Source organism: Eulemur rufifrons, chromosome 2, assembly GCF_041146395.1.
Source record: "Eulemur rufifrons isolate Redbay chromosome 2, OSU_ERuf_1, whole genome shotgun sequence".
Classification (NCBI taxonomy): Eukaryota; Metazoa; Chordata; class Mammalia; order Primates; family Lemuridae; genus Eulemur; species Eulemur rufifrons.
The window spans coordinates 10,160,449-10,182,876 of NC_090984.1; the positions used below are offsets into that span (position 1 = coordinate 10,160,449).

At 41.6% G+C, this 22,428-nt stretch overlaps 1 protein-coding gene and 1 non-coding gene across 2 annotated transcripts; both read left to right on the forward strand.

Moving 5' to 3' along the window:
* The first annotated feature begins 511 nt into the window (after window positions 1-511).
* LOC138400366 (zinc finger protein 20-like) lies at window positions 512-9,860 on the forward strand. The gene is made up of 5 exons (XM_069495378.1): window positions 512-638; window positions 7,283-7,409; window positions 7,612-7,672; window positions 8,066-9,252; window positions 9,328-9,860. Exons 1-5 carry the CDS (start codon window positions 636-638, stop codon window positions 9,516-9,518), a joined length of 1,569 nt encoding a protein of 522 aa, XP_069351479.1. The 5' UTR covers window positions 512-635; the 3' UTR covers window positions 9,519-9,860.
* Window positions 9,861-15,771: 5,911 nt separating this feature from the next.
* LOC138381022 (U6 spliceosomal RNA) lies at window positions 15,772-15,879 on the forward strand. The gene has a single exon (XR_011232977.1). It is a non-coding gene; the product is annotated as a U6 spliceosomal RNA (small nuclear RNA).
* Window positions 15,880-22,428: the final 6,549 nt, after the last annotated feature.

Consider the following 22,428-nt stretch of genomic DNA (forward strand, 5'->3'; position numbering starts at 1 on the left):
CCTCAGCCTGAACTGTCTTGGCCACGCTCTCAACTTCTTCCCCTCCCCCCTCCCACACCGACGCCCCTCCCCCACATCTTCTCTAGCTGCACCCGACCTCTCAACATCTATGTCCTCCTAAAAGAGCCACCACTCCTGGCTGCATTATGTTCCCCAACCCCGAGCCCCATCAGTGCCACGCGAAGCTCTGGAGTCATCGCGCGAACAGTCTGGAGTCCTCACCTCCGCCGGGACCCAGGCCACAGAGCCGCTACTGCGGCGGGGCCTAGGTCGCCGCTCCACGCAGTAAGGTGGGCTACAGAGGTGTGGCTAGAACCTGTCAATCAGGCTCCGCGTGTTCCTGTGTCCCGTCGCTTCACCTGTCACTCAGGCGTCAGGGGGCGGTGCTTGGCTCCCCATCCAATGAGAGACGCAGAGGCGGGGCCTGCGGACCGTCCGTTCCAACGTGCCGCGCGACCTTTAAACTCTTTACTGCGGTGTGGGCCGGTTCCGCTGCGGTTACGGTCCGGTGTTCGCTGCTCTGATAGTCCCCAAGTGCCTCCGCCACACCTTCTGTCGCGAGGTCACTTGCGCTGTGACCTGCGCTGGTCACGAGAGCCGTAGAGAGGACGCCAGGTCACCCCGAGAGCTGGGAAATGGTGAGTGTGCGGGGCCGGGGGTCCCCAGACGCGGAGCAGGGGCTGGTTGGAACCGGCTGGAACCGGCTGTGGCGGGACCCGGGCTTCCCCGCGGTCCGCTCTGGAGTCTGCAGACACGAGTCGCCGCTGGCGCAGCTCGGCCCTCGGTCCCTCCGGCCAGTGGGGTGGGACTGGGCCGGCAGCCGGGCCCCCGGGCGTCCTGTCCTGTCTCTGCGCTGCGACCTCGCCTCCGACTCCGGAGCCCTGTCTGGGCAGCTCCGTCCGCAGACCGCGTGTCCCCAGATTGTGCGGTGACGGCGGGAGGGTCCTTGGGGGAGGGTCCCGACTCGGTGTGTGGGGGTCGTGCGTTGCGGGGCTGCGGCCTGTGGAATCCCTAGGCCCACCCTTCTCTTGTTAAAAACTAAACCAAGGCTTTGTGGCTTGTTAACGGAAAAAGCCCAAACTCGAAAATAAATACGTTTATTCTGAGCAGAAAATGAGGGCAGAAACCTAAGAACCCAGGTGGTGAGCTTACAGGTTGGTTTTGTACATTTCAGGGAGTCAGAAAGTGCAGGCAGAATCATAAATCAGTACATGGACGGTATACATTGGTTCGGCTGGACATCTGGAAGCTGGGATTTACAAGCTGTAGGTGGGTTGAGGGAGTTTTTAGTTGACAATTGGTTGAGGGTGTTAAGCTTTATCTGAAAATTTGGACACCCTAGGAAATAATGCTTAAAATAAGGGATCTGTTCTCTCTCCTGTGATAGCATGCCGGCAAAAAACAAAAAGTAGTTTAACTAGGTTTTATGGCTTCTAATGCATGACTTTACCACTGCCTTGCATGCCCTAGGTCTTGTTTATAATTCGGTATCTTATTGCCACAGAGGATCTTTGTATTGTCAGTCTTGTGATCACTGTTTAGACATTAATGTTGGTCAGTTGTATCTAAGCTCCTAAAAGGAGGGTGTATAACAAGACATGTCTGACAACCATTCCCAGTAGGGCAGGGAGCTCAGTGTTAAGGTTTTCCTGGGGTCCCCTCTTACAGCAAGTGCACGGAGAGTGGTGGCACACGGTTTATTCGCCTGCGGGCTCAGAGAGGTCTTGCCACCAAATTCTGAGCCTCGTCTACCCAATTTTTCCCACTTTTATTAAGTTGGGGTGGTCCGAGGGGTGGGTCTCAGGTGGGTAAGGTAATAGGTTAATATTATGTTGATGCGCCAGGTAATAGATTAGTTGATGGGCCAGGTAATAAGTTAGTATTATGCTGATTCGGGTCTTCCGTGAGGGGTGGGGGTCTCAGGTGGCTGATGCGCCAAGTAATAGATGGGGGTTTTCCTTATCACCCCTAGGACAAGAGGGGGTCTGTTCGCCCAGTTGCAGGACTTAGGACTTTTTTTTGTTTACAGGTTAAAAGAAAGGCTTTTATAAAGTGTGTGAGGAACAAATCCAGATCAAACACTTGATTGGTAACAGTTGGGCAGTGGCCTTGTTTGTACTTGTCAACCAGAAGTGAACAGATCACAATCCAATGTTAAAGACTTTATTCAAGTGAAAGACCAAGAATGACCATTTGGGAAAACACAGACTCCAGAAAAATGGATTCAGTTCTCCAAAGTCAAAAGTGAAATTCTTGCCCATATAGGCAAAACCCCCCAAAATGTAACAGGATCACAACAAAGAGTTTAATTCATTACAGTTTGTGTTTTTTTTTTTTTTTTTCCCTGTAGCATTAAGTTTTCTAGCTGCCCAAGTTTCCCTTGGGCACTTCCTTTGGAATAAGCCACCCACAGTCAGGGTGAGTCTCAAACTTGGGAATATCCCTGACCTATGGGAGTGATGCATGCTTGCCTGCCTGAACTGCTTCCTTTTGGTTTCCTTTGTAGAATCTTGCTGCCATATATTTGCTCTTTAGCCAGGCATTTAAGAATTGTCTTCCATAATTTGTGTATAAGAATTTTATTTACTTGTTTAGAGCCGAGCGCGGTGGCTCACGCCTGTAATCCTAGCACTCTGGGAGGCCGAGGCAGGTGGATCGCTCAAGGTCAGGAGTTCGAGACCAGCCTGAGCAAGAGTGAGACCCCGTCTCTACTAAAAATAGAAAGAAATTATATGGACAACTAAAATATATATATACAAAAAATTAGCCGGGCATAGTGGCGCATGCCTGTAGTCCCAGCTACTCAGGAGGCTGAGGCAGTAGGATCGCTTAAGCCCAGGAGTTTGAGGTTGCTGTGAGCTAGGCTGACGCCACGGCATTCACTCTAGCCCGGGCAACAGAGTGAGACTCTGTCTCAAAAAAAAAAAAAAAAAAAGAATTTTATTTACTTGTTTGAACCTGAGTGGACTGTGTGATAAGGTCTGAAGAAGCAAATAGAGTTCTTGAAATCAATTGTTTGATGCTAAGTTGAAACAATAAGAATGTAAATATCCAAGGACACACCACTCAGGGAAATCAGTAGAGCTTAAGCAATTCTGTTGCATCTCCCTGATCTCATCTCAGTTTGGCAACCACAGATAACCAAAGTTGTGATTTGTTCTGTTATTCTTTTTTTTTTTTTTTTTTGAGACAGAGTCTCACTCTGTTGCCCAGGCTAGAGTGAGTGCCGTGGCGTCAGCCTAGCTCACAGCAACCTCAAACTCCTGAGCTCAAGCGATCCTCCTGTCTCAGCCTCCCGAGTAGCTGGGACTACAGGCATGTGCCACCATGCCCGGCTAATTTTTTCTATATATATTTTTAGCTGTCCATATAATTTCTTTCTATTTTTAGTAGAGATGGGGTCTCACTCTTGCTCAGGCTGGTCTCTAACTCCTGAGCTCAAACGATCTGCCCATCTCGGCGTCCCAGAGTGCTAGGATTACAGGCGTGAGCCACCGCTCCCGGCCTGTTCTGTTATTCTTTATAGCTTTATCATCTCTTATTAAGATGCAGGGTTTTACCTCTTTTGGGTTTTCAGCAACTTAATATTGCCATTTATATGCCATTAATATGCTGATACAGTTTATTTCTGGTTTTCTTGTATCAGTTTGTTGCAAACATGCTGCAATCTGAAGTGGCTGGTTACCCAGTTTACTCACCCATTGCAGTGCTCATGGAACTTGGGTTGTTTCAAGTTTATTATCTGATCTTGTTGACAATGGCATTCTTGTTTCTGTCCCCAAGTGGAAATACAAAATGAATTTATTACCCATTGAGAAAAATGTGCTGTGTTGTAGGATGATGGATAAATTCAAATGTAGTAGGAATTGCCCACAAAGTGTATGTATGAATTAACCATCTCATCTTTCATGCACATGTGTTCATTCTTGTGATTTACCAACACTTGAAATTATGGAACTCATTTCTTTTTGCCTGTCAAGTGTTAAACAGGATTTCTTTGTGAATATTTATTTCTTTTTACTGGTTGCCATTCCTTCAGCATTTTCCCTATATGATTATTCATCTTCTATGAAATAATTTACAGTCATTTTCTCACTACCAATTTGTAGATTTAGGCCTTTTTTTTTTTTTTAACATACTCTGAACACTTTCTTTTTCATTTCTATAGTCAGCAAATATTTTCTTTCATATTGTGGTTATCTTTTCATTCCATTGTATCTTTTGGTGAACTTTCTTAATTTAAATACAGGGTGTCCAAAAAGTCACCATATATGGGGAAAATGGGTAACTGTAGCTAAATCTATCTTTATTTCCAAAATATTCATTACAAAATCTTTTCTTTGTATGGAGACTACAAAGGGGATCTATAGGCCAACAACACCTTGAGTAGTTTTTCCTAATTTCATTGAAAAACAAAAGAAAATTATTTGTCAATTTCATGGAATTTAATACATACAATACTAGATATATTTCAGAAAGGCTACATCATGGAGATATTAAGTCTCCTTTCTAAGAGCATATTGTAAGGCTGGTGGCAGACACCCTTCTGCTCCCTAATGGAAAAAGAAGAAGCCCCTCCTATTCCTCAGTACCCGCCCTAAAGTTGAAACAAAGAAATTCTTCACTCTTCCCGCGGAAACTTTCCCTCCAGAGAAACTCCCATCCCCCAGCCCTAAAAAATGTATATAAACCCACCGAGACGTTTGGGCGGGACAGCATCTTTGGTTCCACTCGTGGGACCATAAGGCTCGCCCGGGCCCCTCTCTTGGGACCCGTTACCCTGACCCGGGAGCGTCCCAATAAAGCCTCTTTACTTATCCCTTTTAATTCTGCTCATCTTTCTTTCTCTGGCACCGGCCACTCCAAAAAACCTTACATTTGGTGCCAAAACCCGGGAGAGTACTTTCACTTTCAGCTCCGCCGCCCCCCTCCTGTGGACTCCGGTCTTAAAACCTTACACATATGTTCATCATTTATTTTATGAAACATTCATTCAATGTGCATTTTTTGAATTATGATCACTTTATATCCTTCATTAGACTTTTGAGACTTTAAGAAAATTGCTTTTAATGTAAATTAGTTTGGTTTCTTTTTATAGACACTGGGTCTTGCTCCGTTACCTGGGCACAAGCTCGCCAAAACCTCAAACTCCTGGGCTCAAACAATCCTCCCATCTATGCCTCCTGAATAGCTGGAACTGCAGGCAGGCCACCCTGCCTGGGTAATTCTTTTCATTTTTTTGTTGAGACAGAGACTTGAATTTTGCATTAGGTTAATGATGAGTTAATTTTATGAATGTTTTATGTTGTATGTCTAATTCATGTCTTTGAATGGTGTAGTCCAGGTAGTCCAGGTATTCCATACCATTTGTTGAAAAGAATTTGCACAGAGCAAATAAGGACTCTATTAAAATTTTTATATTTTGTTTTTATGAATATTTTCCATGAAAGGAAATCACCAATTCACTGTCTGAAACTACATTTGGTAAAATACTTGTACCTTATGATTGGTGATGTTAAGCATCTTTTCCTGTGTTTTTTGACTATTTGCATATATCTCAGAGAAATGTCATTGAAAATTTTCTCCATCCTTTAATCAATTTGTTTAGTTCTTTGGAACAATAATTTAAAATTGTTAATTCTCATTTAAAAAAATACTGATAAATTTACAAACTTAAGTAATTTTAAGTGTATAGATAAATGAGTAGTGTTAACTATACTCATTTTGTTGTGTGACTGATCTCCAGAAATTTTTCATCTTGTAACGATCACATTTTGTACCCATTGAACACAACTCCCCATTTCCCCTTCTTCTCAGCCATTGGCAACTACCATTCCACTTCCTGGCTTTTTAGTTTAATGACTTTACACAATTTATCTAAGATGATTGATAGACATTTTGCCTTTTGTCAATGACTTTTCCTATTTGACATCCCATTCTGAAGTTTTATGCATGTTGTAGCATGTGCCAGGATGTTATTTTGTAAGACTCGATTATTTCTCATTGTATGTAAATGCATAGCCATATTTTGTTTAACCGTTCTTCCATCAGTGGACATTGGGGTTGATCCACCTCTTGTCTATGTGAACAGTGGTTTTCAAATATCTTTCTTTAAGATTCTGCTTTCAGTTCTTTTGAATTGAATATAAATATACTGGGAAGTAGCTTGCTGGAATATATAGTAATTTTATTATTAATTTTTGAGGAACCATCATATTGTTTTCCACAGGGCCTGAGCCATTTTACATTCTTTTGGACAGTGACATGAATCCAATTTCTTTACATCCTCATCAAAATTTTTATGTGGGGTGTTTGATTTTTTTCATAGTTGAGTTTTTGTTTTTTGGTTTTTTTGAGACAGTCTCACTCTGTTGCCCAGGTAGAGTGCAATAGGGTGATCATAGCTCACTGCAACCTCCAACTCCTGGACTCAGGCAATCCTCCTGCGTCAGCCTCCCCAGTAGCTGGGACTACAGGTATAGACCACCACATCCAACTAATTGTTTTGTTTTGTTTTGTTTTTTGATGTAGTTGACATTTAGGAGTTTTAAAATCTGTTCTTAATATTAAGACCTTGCCAGATACATTATTCACCAGTATTTTCTGCAATTTCATGAATTGCCTATTCCCTCTGTTGATAATTTCCTCTAAATAAGAAATCTTTTGATTTTCATGAATCATATTTTCTTTTTTGTTAAGGCTAGGCTCCCTAGACTTTTTTAACCTGTCAACCTTGTCCCCATTGAGCTTTCAGCAATTCAAATAGCACGATGGAGGTTTTTCTACCTCGTACTCTGTCCCACAAAAGTTTCTGCTCATGGGTTTCTCTTTAAGTTGTGACTGTCTTAGCAGTCAAGACAGTGGGGTATTGTCCAAAGTACCATCAAAGGTTAAACTTTCTGAATAAGCATTATCAAAGATGCAAAGTCTCAGGATTGCTAATGCTAACTTTTCTGTACACTAGTAGGGCTTTTTTATGACAGGTGCTATAGATCCACTGAACAAGGGGACATTAGGGCAACACAACTTTCTCCCTTGGATTGACCAACAAGACACATTCTTCTATTCTGCTGTTGGTTAACTACATAGTACCATTATACTAATAGCATTAGAATTGTTGTGTAGGAGGAAGTGAGTATGGACAGATAGTTAAGAGTCTCACCACCAAGTCATGGAGAAATATTTGGAGTCTAAAACATCATGTTAACTTCTTAGCATAGAGCACAGGTCCCCAGGGCTGTGAGTCTTACCCATCCTCCTCTACACATGTGAGATGTTTCAGGACTCCGTGACCTTTGAGGATGTGGCTGTGAACTTCACCCTGGAGGAGTGGGCTTTGCTGGATCCTTCTCAGAAGAATCTGTACAGAGATGTGATGCAGGAAACCTTGAGGAACCTGGCAGCTATAGGTAAGTGTGACAATATTCCCTCACTCAGTGATTTAGAGAACAAGAGTTTCTTGCTCATAAGTGCTTTTAGTGATTTGGAACATGGACAGGGGATACTTTGGTGCATAAATCAAATATGGCTGTGTGAACCATGAACATAGAACCTAATATTTTTTTCATAATTGTAATAATTCAGGACTGTATTTCTGGGTCTGTATTTTAGGAAAAAAGTGGAAAGGACAGAACATTGAAGATGAGTATAAAAATCCCAGGATAAATCTAAGGTAATTTGTACTCAGAAGACAAATAAATATCTCTGGAGAGAATTTTAAAATGTCTAGGAATGTTTAAAAAAAAACTATTAATACCATCATTTTAATTTACTCTTAGAAAAATTGCTCTGAAAATACATACTTAAATTTGACACAGATATTTGATATTTTTGAAATAGTTTACTTGGAGATAGTATTACGAAACCCTACATAAATATCATTTCACTATAATTGGTATGGACTAGCTGTCTTACAGAGCAGGTGGTCCATGTTGGAACAATTCAGACAGGACCCAAAAGCCTACCCTTTCCTTGAGAAAGTTAAAAATGCAAGTACAATGCTTATTAATAAATAAAAAATGATTTATAAACAAAGACTTAATAATGTGCTTCTTATTTTCCACAGAAGTGTTGTCGGAGAGAGACTATTTACAAGTAAAGAAGGTAGTCAGCATGGAGAAACATTGAATCAGATTTCAGATCACATGCTGAAAAAGAAAACTCCTCCTGGATTAAAACTCTGTCAAAGCAGTGTGTGCCAAAAAGTCTCCATTGGTCATTCAACTTTTAATAGTCCCATCAGAGCTGACACAGGACACAAAGCATCTGAGTATGATGAGTGTAGACAAAAGCCATACACACATAAGCAATGTGAGAAAGCCTTCAGTTATCAGCTATCCTTTGGAACACGTGAAAGATCTCCCAGTGGAAAGAAACTCTATGATTGTGAGGAATGTGGGAAAACCTTCAGTTCTCTCAAAGGCTTTCAAGGACACATGGGAATGCACAGTAGAGATGGACCTCATAAATGTATGTTTTGTGGAAAAGCATTTGCTTTTCTCAGTTTATGTCATAAACATGAAAGAATTCACACTGGAAAGAAACCATATGAATGTAAGAAATGTGGGAAAGCATTCATTCATTTCAGTTCCTTTCATAAACACGAAAGGACACACACTGGAGAAAAACCCTATGAATGTGAGCAATGTGGGAAAGCATTTGCTCAGCGGAGGAGCATTCAGTGGCACATGAGAATGCACACTGGAGACAGACCTCATGAATGTAAGATATGTGGGAAAGCCTTTTACTCTCCTGGTTCACTTCAAAGACATGAAAGAAGTCACACTAGAGAGAAACTGTATGAATGTCAACAATGTGGTAAAGCCTTAAGTTCTTCCACTTGCTTGCGATATCATGAAAGGATTCACACTGGAGAAAAACCCTATGAATGTAAGCACTGTGGTAAAGCCTTCAGGACTACCAAGAGCATTAGAATACATGAAAGGACTCACACTGGAGAGAAGCCATATAAATGTAAGCAATGTGGGAATGCCTTCCGTTGTGTCCGCTCCTTTCGTAGACATGAAAGGATTCACACTGGAGAAAAACCCTATGAATGTAAGCAATGTGGTAAAGCCTTCACTTCTTCCACTTCCTTTCAAATACATGAAAGAATTCACACTGGAGAGAAACCCTATGCATGTAAGCATTGTGGGAAAGCCTTCAGGTCTGCCAGGCGCATTCGAATACATGAAAGGACTCACACTGGTGAGAAGCCCTATGAATGTAAACAATGTGGGAAAGCCTTCCATTGTGACAGTTCCTTTCGATATCATAAAAGGACTCACACTAGCGAGAAACACTATGAATGTAAACAATGTGGTAAAGTCTTCAGTTCTACTTGCTTTCAAATACATGAAAGAATTCACACTGGAGAGAAATCCTATGAATGTAAGGGATGTGGTAAAGTATTCTCTTCTGTTAGGTCCTTTCTCAGACATGAAAGGACTCATACTGGAGAGAAACCCTATAAATGTAAGCAGTATGGTGATGCCTTTAAGTCTGCCAAGAACCTTTAAATACAATACATGAGAAAATTCACACTGGAGAGAAACCCTATAAACGTAAGGAATGTGGAAGGCCTTCCTTCATCTTAGTTCCTATCAAAGACATTACTGTGTTGAACTGGGACAGCATTCAGTTGTCCTTGTTGCTATTGAATGCAGTAAAATAGAGTGGACAAAGAGCCTGTGAAATAATTGACTTTTAATTTCAGAAGAGAGACCTGTACTACAACAATAAAATCTAGAGTTGGAATTGTATGATTCCATGATAACATTCACCAATAGGCTATCTTACATGAGATTTCAAAGACAGAAATGAAGATATTTGTTAGTTTTAGGGGTACCATACAGTGCTACAGCCTGGTTCATAAATGTTGTGTGGATCCCTGCTTCAAGCCCATTTTCCTGATTCCTTCCCCTTCCAAGCAAGCATAGCTTCAGAATCACTTGACATTTATTTTCATAGAGTTTTGCATTTCCAAAGATGTTCCTAGCAGCTGCATATTAAAGATCCATCTATGGTAGAAAGGAAGTTTAGGAGAATTAAATGAACAGGAGAAATAACAACAATGTGCAGTTTGGTCTTTCTTCGGTCATTATGTCTTTGCAAACTATCATGGGTGAGAATATTCTCGAGTCTATTGCTTGAAGTGGTGTTAGTGATCATTTGTATTGCAAAGACCTTTTTTTTTTTTGGTTGTTTTTGTTTGTTTGTTTTGAGACAGAGTAGCACTCTGTTGCCCAGGCTAGAGTGCCGTAGTGTCAGCCTAGCTCACAGCAACCTGAAACTCCCAGGCTCAAGCGATCCTCCTGCCTCAGCCTCCCAAGTAGCTGAGACTACAGAAGTGTGCCACCAAAGATCTTTGTTGTTACTGGTAGTGACTTGAATCAACATGAACCCTACATTGCCATAATCAAAGCCAACTGGATGGGAACTTGTTCTCCTGCTGTATTGTGCAGTGGCTGGTCTCCTCCAGAACTTTTATAGGAGAATAAGCACCTTCCTCTTGTCAGGAAACTTCAGGTGTTTCCTGATATTCCCAGCTGAATATAAGGCCTCAGTTCATTTCAAATTATGTTTGATTTTATGTGAATAAAATCATTATTTATTTTTGTTTGTTTGCTTTTTTGCACAGTTCCTGGTACATTTATGTATTTTTTAAGCCACCAAGATTTCTATACATGTTTCTTAAAAATAGATTCTTAACCATTTTTAACAACTTGTATAATAACAAATGTTATGCTTTTTTTTTTTTTTTGAGACCGTCTCACTCTGTGGCCCAGGCTAGAGTGCTGTGTCATCACCCTAGCTCACAGCAACCTCAACCTCAAACTCCTGGGCTCAAGTGATCCTCCTGCCTCAGCCTCCTGAGTAGCCTCCTCCTGGGAGTACAGGCGTGCACCACCACACCTGGGTAATTTTTCTGTTTTTAGTGGAGAGAGGGTCTCGCTCTTGCTCAGGCTGGTCTTAAACTCCTGGTCTCAAGCAGTCCTCCAGCCTTGGCCTCCCAGAGTGCTAGGATTACAGGGATGAACCACTGCACCCAGCCTATGCTCTTTTTTAATTACTGAGATGATATATTAAAATGTATTTCTATCGTGGATTAGATCAAGTTATAGTGATGCCAAGTTATTCTTTTGATATTCTGCGTCCAAATTATCATGTGCTTCAGTCCTTTTTTTACCTTCTAAATTTTACTTTTCATGTTAATATGCTTAAATTTTTATCATGTCCTAATTTTCCTTCACTCATAATCCCAGCATCTAAGTCATGCTATTGTCAAACATCACAAGCACCACACCTGTTGTCAAAGAGGGTATAATAAATTGTACCAGTAAATATGACTGTGAACCATAAATGACTGGATGACTGGGATATATCAGTAAGAGTGTTCTCAGTAGAATTTCTTACAGGATTTGTGTTTTAGGAGCACTGGTTGCTATTCAGGGAATTGAGTCATTTCTATCTATTGAATGCTATTAGGACTTGTACTTAATTCTAACCTTGCTATTCATAATAATTCTTCCTTAGAAGGCATATGAGTGGAGTGGAGGTAATCCTAACTGATTAGTATTCTCAGTCATGTCACCTCATGAGAACAGGGTAATTATCATTTGTATGATTTGGAATGTTCTCTCTTATTAAATTTCAAGACATACTTACAGAATGTCCTTGTTTTTGTCTTGATCCATCTTGGTCACTGAGGAGGGTTGTCTCATGTGGCAGGTACATAATGTGCTTCTCTCCAACAGCAGGTAATATTTCCAAAAATGTATTGACATTTTTGCATAAAATACCTCAGTTGAAATATATAAATTCACTTTCTCCTTAGGACAGTATATAATTCTTTCTAAAAATCTCCTGTTGAGTCAAATGAGTCCAACATGTTTATGTAATGGTCTGCTGAATGGAAGCCTTGCTAGGAAAAAAAAAAATCAGTATTGCTATTCCAAGCAAGGCTTTCTTGCATATGTAATATGCTCCTGATGCTAATTTCTACACAGCCCTCTTAATGCCAGCACTGCAGAGTAAAATGCAACATGGAAAAGTTAGTTTTGTATAATATACAGTGGCCTGCAACAATCCACTCACATCCTTGAAGGTGTCAGACAAGCTCCTCTTCAGAAAAGCCTGTTTGAAACAACCTAGAGTTAAAACCCAGGTACCACAGGACAGAGCAGCAATCAGTGACCAAACCTTCAATGTGTGTATAGATGACAAGTCCAGCCCCCGATGATGTATCCTCATGAGTGAAGAGTTGAGTCATTGACTGTCAGATCCTACAGAGTATATAACTTGGATCCGTGAAGAGATGGCAGTAGAGACTTAGGTGCTCCAGAACCTGACCACATCCTCATCCTTCTCCCTCGAAGGCCAAATTTACAGGGGTAGTTTTGGCTAAAGAGGAGAAACATCAGCATCAACATGACTCTAAGTGTGATTTTTCTGAAGCATGCAGACACTGTGTTGGGGTGGCCAATGTGGGTAAAGGACACTGGAAGGACAGGGTGAGGGAGGTGAACAGGACAAAGCTGAGAGCCTGATTATTGGCCTTGAGCATGGAAGTTTCTTGATGCTTCACAAAGAGCCAGTGATCACCCCAGAGAGGAAATAGCACAGTTCCAAAAGCCGTTCATGAACCAGCAAGGCCACTGCTTCTGGAAAGCAGCAGATGTTGTCCTGTCTGGTTCCTGATGCTTTGTCTATGATGACATACGGTTTTGTGCATTTGATTAGAAATGGAAAGTTGCCATTTGTGAGTTTCAGCAATTTAGAAATAACAGCTACTTTAACTATCTAGGACTCACTGTTCATTCTGGGACTACCTTTAGACACAGAGGTACAGATAGTGAATATCAATATTTTCAAGGTTGCACTGGCCCATGTTTAATGGAGAAAACAAAATGTATATCTATATTCCTCATTCCTCATAGGAGGGAGTCTTTTACCTTTCACAATTCAATTTTGTACAATTAATGAGTGTTTTTGTTTTGTTTTGTTTTGTTTTTTGTGACAGAGTCTTGCTCTGTCACCCTGGCCGGAGTGCAGTGGTGACATCATAGGTCACTGCAGCATCGAACTCCTGGGCTCAAGCATCAGCCTTCCAAGTAAGTGAGACTACAGACATGTGCCCGCATGCCCTGCTGATTTTTTCTATTTTAGTAGTGATGGGGTCTTGCTTTTGCTCAGGCTGCTCTTAAACTCCTGACCTCTAGCAGTCCTCCTGCCTCGGTGTCCCAGAGTGCTAGGATTACAGGTATGAGCCACCGTGCCTGGCCAATTAGTTTTCAGTATCACTCAATTGATATTAGGGAATTTTTAGTTATAGATATGATACTCTGATTATACAGGGAAAACACCTTGATTTTCACGATATGAAAACTTTTAGTGATGGCATGTTTTATATTTGCACTTTTTCATAAAGCAAGGTTGAAAAAGAAGAAAGGACATTCCCTTTTAGGATAAATGACCTTAAACTGAGAAACTATTTCTGATCCAAAAAATTATCACCCAATTCATTTGAAATTGCATGAAGTGTTATTTAAAATACTTAGAAATTTCAAATGTGAACATAAATTATATTCTTTCTCCTCATTTACTGTCTCTGTCCTGAGCCAGAAGGCTTTTAAATCTTTTACACACTGTATTTGTCAGACCATTTTCAAATTAAAAAAAAGCATATACAAAAATCTTTTCAACACCATTTTTAACTTTTCAATAAAAATCAAATTTAATTCTAAAGAACCATTGTAATAATAATGAACTGAGGTGTACACAGTAAAGAGAAATATGGCAACTTGTGAATAAATGAATGGCAAAAAAGATGAAATAATGGCTTCTGTTGTGATACTCTATATGCAGAGCAGCAGAAACTCTAATGAGGCCATAATATGATGCATGAAGCTGCCTTGGAAGTCACGTGACCATATATCTTGGTTTAGGCCAGGCACGGTGGCTCACGCCTGTAGTCCCAGCTTCTTGGGAGGCTGAGGCGGCGGGAGGATAGCTGCAGCTCAGCGGTTCGACACCAGCCTGAGCACAGTGAGACCCCGTCTCCGTAAACAAAAAATTACAAAAAAGACCAAAAAAATACTCAAAAACCAACAAAACCCAGCCGGGCGCTCTGGCAAGGGCCTGTAGTCCCAGCTACCCGGGAGGCTGAGGCAGGAGGATCGCTCACAGCCCAGGACCTGGAGCTTGCAGTGACCCACCCTCACTGCACTCTACCCAGGACACCGAGTGACACTCTGTTTCCACAAAAAAAAAAAACAGGCAAACCCATATATCTTGGTTTGCCAATGATAGTTTTTTATTATTTCTTTTTCTCAGCACAATGTTTGCTAGCAGGCACTCTGTTTTTCATGGCTGTCTGTATGTAAACATATATGGACATCATTACATAGAACCTAATTTTAAGGTTTTTATTTTTATTTTTTATTTTTATTTTTGAGACAGAGCCTCCCTCTATTGCCCAGGCTATATAATAGAGTGCCGTGGCGTCAGCCTAGCTCACAGCGACCTCAAACTCCCGGGCTCAAGCAATCCTCCTGCCTCAGCCTCCTGAGTAGCTGGGACTACAGGCATGTGCCACCATGCCTGGCTAATTTTTCCCATTTTTAGTAGAGACAGGGTCTCGCTCTTGCTCAGGCTGGTCTCGAACTCCTGACCTTGAGCGATCCTCCCGCCTTGGCCTCCCAGAGTGCTAGGATTACAGGCTTGAGCCACCATGCCCAGCCAAGTTTTAATTTTTTTTAAATGACATTATGATGAAAATTCACAATTCACAGCATCTCTGTCATCAAAAGATTGGGCCATGCTCATTTCTCCAGCCAGGGTTCACTGAACATCTTTTGTAAGGGGTGGAGTAATAAAGATGTCCAAGATGTAATTTCTTTCTTTCTTTTTTTTTTTTTTTTGAGACAGAGTCTCACTCTGTTGCCCTGGCTAGAGTGCCGTGGCATCAGCCTTGCTCACAGCAACCTCAAACCCTGTTGCCCTGGCTAGAGTGCAGTGGTGTCATCATGGCTCACTGTAACCTCAAACTTCTGGGCTCAAGCCATCCTCCTGCCTCAGCCTCCCGAGTAGCTGGGACTACAGGCATGTGCCACCATGCCCAGCTAATTTTTTCTATATATTTTTAGTTGTCCAACTAATTTCTTTCTATTTTTAGTAGAGACAGGGTTTCACTCTTGCTCAGGCTGGTCTCGAACTCCTGAGCTCAAACGATCAGCCCATCTCAGCCTCCCAGAGTGCTAGGATTACAGGCATGAGCCACCATGCCCGGCCCAAGAAGTAATTTCTGTCATGATAGAATTTCTTATTAATTTTCCAAGATAGTAACGTTGCTTTCGTGTCTTAAAATCCACTCATGCAATCCATCAAGGTAATAGAATCAACATCAAAAACAAGTACATCCTGGCCAGGCGCGGTGGCTCACGCCTGTAATCCTAGCACTCTGGGAGGCCGAGGTGGGCGGATCGTTTGAGCTCAGGAGTTCGAGACCAGCCTGAGCAAGAGCGAGACCCCATCTCTACTAAAAATAGAAAGAAATTATATGGACAGCTAAAAATATATATAGAAAAAATTAGCCGGGCATGGTGGTGCATGCCTGTAGTCCCAGCTACTTGGGAGGCTGAGACAGGAGGATCGCTTGAGCTCAGGAGTTTGAGGTTGCTGTGAGCTAGGCTGACGCCACGGCACTCACTCTAGCCTGGGCAACAGAGTGAGACTCTGTCTCAAAAAAAAAAAAAAAAACAAGTACATCCTGTGGTCACTTTTGGCAGCACATGTACTAAAACTGGAATGATACAGAGAAGATTAGCATGGCCCCTGCGCAAGGATGACAAGCAAATTTGTGAAGCGTTTCATATTAAAAAAAAAAAACACAATAACTAGATTTGGGGATATTAGATAAGAATCTGTATGAAGGATTATCTATGCTACTGGTATTGTTTATTTTATTTTATTTTTTTTTGAGACAGAGTCTCACTCTGTTGCCCAGGCTAGAGTGAGCTACTGGTATTGTTTAAACACTTGGCTGCAGAACACTGACACACAGGAGTCAAGTGTCTGTCATCATGGTGGTTTCACTTCAAGATGGTGTCACCAGGCTGTCACCATGCACCAGGCTGTTTTCCTACACTCCACCCCTGGAAATGAGCTCTTACAATCTCTCCTGCTCACCTCTTCCACAGTCATCCGTCCCTGGGCTTAGAGGGAGGGTGCTTGATATTGTATAGCTTTAAGCAGTGTGTTGGCTCCACTGGAGACAGATGCTGCAACAATAGTTAAAATGAAAACAAATTTGCCTCCCTGAGAAGCTCCGGGCTAGGGGTTTTAAGGGAAATCTGGCCAGCAGGGGGCTTAGGGAATTGGCATTGCTGATTGGTTGGGTCAGGGGGTGAAATCATAGGCATGTAGAAACTGCATCTTGTGCTGAGCCACTATCTTGATGAGGGGAATAGGACCTATTGAGTCTGTTCCAAGGTATGGATCGCTGATCCAGTCTGTGTCACAAGGCCCACAGGAACACAGGGTCTGGGAAACCTCTTTAAAGGAAGTCTCAGGTTTTACAGTCTCAGGTTTTATGGGTAGAAGCGATTAAGGGAAATTATAAATCTTGTGACCAACCTCCTAAGCAGTAAGCAATTATAGGGAAAGGCTAGGGGCAGAAGCTGGTCAGTTCTTAACTATAGCTGTCCCTTGTCAAGCTTTGCCTCTAGCAAAGTTTTAGCCCCTTGGTTGCAGTCGATTGTATAGGGACAGTTTCAGACCCCATGGCCTTGATTACTCCTCAATCCTGAGGTGTGGACTAAGGTGGGAGACAGCTTATGGCTGATCTCGCTTCTTCCTGCTGACAAGGGGCGTAGTTGGGTTTGAGCTCAGGATGGGAGTAATGAAACTATTTTGCAATTGTTTGCAAGTATTCAGCAGTGCCCAGTTAGGGACCTAGAGGTTACTTGATAGAAACATTAGTACTTTTATCCATAGTTTCTACATAATATTTAAGTGAACAGTGAATTATGAGGTAAGTAATGATCCCCACTTTGAATAGTGAAAGCCCTAATTTTAGGAGTCCCTACAGAGCTGATGGGAAACCCTGAAGCCAAGTGAATAACCCCAAAACCCAGTCAGACATGGGATCACGAAAGGGGACCTTTTGTAGCCAAACAGCTTGCTGGGAAGTTTGTTTGTTTTTTAATCTGGGTTTCCATGTCTTCTAGGGTATTTATATAGATGCAGCAAGTAGTATTTAAGACCACACAAGTTCTCCTTTGTTTTCCAAACACGAAATCTAGTGCAGCTTGATTATTTAAGTCTACTTGAGCTAACGAGTTAAGGGATGATTGCTCGGCCTTAAGGCTCTTTGCAATATTCTCTGCAATCAGTTCTAAAGTGGCAGATTGATTTCTTTCTTTCTTTCTTTCTTTCTTTCTTTCTTTCTTTCTTTCTTTTTCTTTCTTTTTTTTTTGAGACCAGGTCTTGCTCTGGTGCCCTGGATAGAGTGCAGCGGTGTCATCATAGCTCACTGTAACCTCAACTCCTGGGCTCAAGCGATCCTCCGTCCTTAGCCTCCCAAGTAGCTGGGACTACAGGCATGTGCCACCATGCCCGGCTGATTTTTCTATTTTTTGTAGAGATGGGGTCTCACTCTTGCTCAGGTGGGTCTTGAACTCCTGAGCTCAAGCGATCCTCCTGCCTCAGCCTCCCAGAGTGCTAGGATTACAGGTGGGAGCCACTGTGCCCGGCCACAGATTTCTAATTATGTCCCTGTTGGCATATACCCCGTAACTAAGGACTAGTCCTCCTAGCAGACTGCCACCAAGTGTCCTGATATCCTCCTGGTAACCTCCTCTCTTAAGTTGATGAGGGAAAGGTTTGAGCCTCTCATTATTGGGGAGGATAGAAAAAGGAGTTATAAAGTGGCGTAACAGGCAGGAACACTCTGTGTGCAGGCTGTCTTTCCAACGGTAGATTGTCTTCTAAGCCAGTGAACCAGTCTCTCAGTCCTGAAAATAGGCCAGTCCAGCTAAAGAGTTAATAATTGTGTCAAGCAGTGGTGTTGCAGATGGGCTTTCACCAAAGTCAGGCCTCTGTATGATTTAAGCAATCCAATATTTAGTAAGATGTATTTCTACGGAAACAAAAGGAAAACAAAGGTTAGAACAAACTATAAACTCAGTCTTTGAGTCCAGAAGAGAGCCAGTAGAGTAGATTTTTAGATAATAGGACTTGAAGCATCTTTAGATAAATTAAGAGCAGATAGATAGTGGCAATTTGTCAGATTTTTTCCTGGTTTGCAGTTTGCAGCAGTTGTTCCAGCGAATGTTCTGTGAAGCCCATGTATCAGCAGGAATGAGGGCTGTTTATATATAAGTTGCTGTTTTTTTCCTCCCAAAGTCTAAGCTGTCCAGCTTCAGTTTGTAGAGCTTAAGGAAAGCACAGTTTTTTACTGCTAGTGATTTTAAGTCAGAAAAATGAAAGAAAAATTTGAAAATGCTAGTTTGGAGACTTGTAGCCAGGGAAGGATTCAAGACTCAGTCCAAATTGTAGGTAAATCATAAAACCTTAAAAGCAGTGAACAAAGATAGAATCTTATAACAGGTGTATCGTATTTTCTTTTCAAACATAATTTTTCTATCTCTGGACGCCCATTTTTACTGAAGACAAACCATTGTAGGACTAATTCATTTACACAATAAATTTTAGTCTCATTATACTAGGCCTGATTATTTGCATAAAGTGCAGTAAGAATAATTATTGGCTATATACTTTTTTTTTTTTTTAATTGACTTTGCTCCTTTGCTGGAAACTTTTTTTTTTTTTTAATTTTTTGTAAGGACAAGGTCTCACTCTATTTCCCAGGCTGGAGTGCAGCAGTGCAATCATAGCTCAGTGTAAACTTGAACTCCTGGACTCAAGTGATCCTCCTGCCTTAGCCTCCTGATTAGCTGGGACTACAGGCACATGCCACCACACCCACCTAATTTTTTGAAAATTTTTGTAGAGATGGAATGTCACTATGTTACCCAGGCTATTCTTGAACTCCTGTCCACAAGTGATCCTCTCACCTTGGCCTCCCAATATGCTGGGAGTACAGACATCAGCCACCATGCCTGGCCAGCTGGAACCTTTTTATAAGGAATCTCAGATTAGACTTTTACAAAGCTTTTCAAGGCTAGCCAAGCCAAAGATTGGCCAGACTTACCTATACGAATTGGGTAAATTCCTGTCCTCTGAGGGTCCCAAAATAGCAAGTTTCTTTAATGTGTTGGAAAGTGACGTTATTTACCTATTAGAACCTTGTAAAGATGAGGTACCAGGCAAGTCTTTCCATAGGGCTTTTTATTAGCTCTGTAAAGTCAGCCTTAATTCCTGAAAGCAATCTGGGCATATCTGAGAATATGCCATTCCAGTCAAAGCCTTGGTAAATAACTGGTGTCTCCAATGGTGTACTGTTATAAAACAAAGCAGATTCCTATTGACCCTATGCAAATGACTAAATTACCATAAATTAAGAAGACTCACAAATAGTTTCTAAATTCTGGAGATACCAAGTAGAGAGAAAAATAAATGCTTCAAATTCTGCTCACAAAAAATATACTTTAATAATTTGTTGTAAGCTATAAATAGCCCAAAAGAAGAAAAAAAAATTCGTGACTTCTGGAAAACAAAACACAAAAAGAATAAAAATTATTTTAACCTATTATAAGTTTAGTTCCATGTAATTAATTTTTTGCTCTCTTTGAGGCTGTATTAGCAATCCTCATGAACACATCAGCTTTTTAATTAAGTCTTGGAAGTTTTCCTAGTTCAAATTGTATAATGTCCAAAATTATCAGAAACCTGTATTCTAGAGTACCCATCAGAATACTTTTTGTAAATTTTCTTGAAGAAGCAAATTTTGGACTGTAGCCAGTTAAAAAATTCTTTAACATAAAACAGTAATTGTCAATGAGAAAAAGTCACCATGGTTAAAGAGACAATTGACAAAAAACTTGGTTATTCCTGTAGCATACAACAATTTAACATAGTGATAACTATTACTGATAACATATATCAAGACATATCAGAATTTTTAGGAATTTCATGCAATTTTGGAACACATACTTATACTTATATAAATATAACCTAAATAACGTTAAACTCCATTTCATTTTTGACAATGCTTTCTGTAACTTTGCATATCAAATAAGCCAAGAGTGCTAGGATTACAGGCGTGAGCCACCATACCTGGCCTAGTTACATTTCTGTAAAAGATGCCAAAGTATACTAACTTAAACTTACGTGTCTGAAGTATATGACCTTAAACTTACATTTAATAGTCATTTCAGTATTTTAATTTGCCTAAAAATGATTCATTTTATGATTATCTATTACTTAATTTAACATGAGTTTAAGATTTCAAACTACTGCAGAAAACAATTTTGAAACTGACCTACATACCCTCACTACTGTCTTCATCAGTCATGCTGGGTTCCAAGTAGGCACATGCACCCAGGGAATGGTATGAAGGGCTCATCTGGGTCCTGAATTTATATGTCACTGTTGATTTCAAGACTAAGGACAAAGCCATGGAGATAATGTCTAACCCTTCCCAGCCTAGCCGTGAGGAACAACTGGGCCAGGGAGAATTTCACATGACCCCCGGCCTTACCCCAGCCATTTGTTTAGAGCCTAGAATCTAATGGCTCTAAGACTAATCAACCAAGTATCAAAAGTATCACAGAAGCAGCAGTTCTATGACCTTAAAACACCTAGCAGATATTGTCTAAATTTACCTGATCAGACATAATGTCTAAATTAAAATTCAAAGATATTTTTATTTTACCAACAATTTTAAAACTATCTTTATTTACCAATGATTACCAAAATCACATGAACTTGAAAAGCATGGTTTATGAGTACTCATATTTTTAAGTTAATTTGGTACCACGTGTAGGCAATATTTAAACATATATAGACATATACATCTACGTAGATACAACATAAAATATTCACATGTACACACAAAGACTTTATAGTTTTGGGTTTAGAATTTTAGCCATAAGACAGATAGAACTTACCAGTTTAAAAGAGCAGTTAAATTCAAACTATGCTTTTGTGAATGAAAAAAATAGCTTTTATGTGTTTCACTTGGCCTGAAACCCTCCTGGAGTTTTAGAGAAAACAAGATAACAATTTACATCTCAAAGCACAGAGAGAGAATCTAAACCTTCTTTTTCTTTTTACAACTGCAAATTTTCTTTTTCCTCAAAAACAGGTTTGAATGTGTCAGTTAAAGCTGTGGTCCCCAACCTTTTTGGCACCAGGGACCGGATTCATGGAAGACAATTTTTCCACGGATAGAGGGGGTGGGGCGAAAATCAGGCGGTGATGCGAGCGATGGGGAGGGGAGCAGCTGTAAATAGGGATGAAGCTTTGCTTGACCCACCGCTCACTTCCTGCTGTGGTGGGGGGAACCCCCTTCCTAAATTTCATGGAAGGCCAGTTTTTCCACTGGGGAGGAGTGGGGGGCAGGGGAGGGAATTCTGCTGCCTGGTCCCTAACAGGCTGGTAGGTCCGAGGGGGACCCGGGTTGGGGACCGCAGAGTTAAAGAAAGATTAAAAATGGATATGAAGGCCAAGCACAGTGACGTTATCCTAGCACTTGGGGAGGCTGAGGCTGCAGGATCGCTTGAGCTTAGAAGTTCGAGACCAGCCTGAGCAAAAGGAGACCCCCATCTGTACAAAAAATAGAAAAATCAGCTAGGTGTGGTAGTGCACACCTGTAGTCCCGGCTACGTGGGAGGCCGAAGAAGGAGGATCCCTTGAGCCCAGGAGTGTGAGGTTGCAATGAGCTATCGTGTGGTCACTGCACTCTAGCCAGGGTGACAGAATGAGACTTTGTCTCAAAAATAATGATAATAATAAATGAGTACCTCAAAAAGTCAAATGTTATATAAATATAAAACTGAAACAGATTCATTGCCTGACTGGGAATCAAACCCAGGATGTTAGGATGAAAGCACAGACTCTAACCACCAAGACAGAGGGCAAACCATGCTTTGAACTTCACCCAGCGTCTGGCCACGCCCCCTACCCCCAACTGACCCTCCTGCCCCCGTGCACACCTTCCCCTCCTTCCTCCCCAACTGCTCAGCCTGTGCATGCTCCTTGAGGCCTCTCTGCTCCAGGCTCACATCAGCTCCGCCTGCCCTGGCCACATTCACGCCACCGCCCCTCCTCCCCCAGCCCACAGTGAGTGGGGAGAAGCCCCCCACTCACTGCGCGGCCCGTCTCAGGAGCGCCCACCTCCTTCGTTCAGGGGACCCCGGCCATAGAGCCAGATCTGCTGCAGGGCCCCCCCACCAAACTAGTTCCCCCCCCACACACCCTGCCTGGCACTGCCCCTGTGTCACTCCCGGGTTCCTCAGCTGCCCC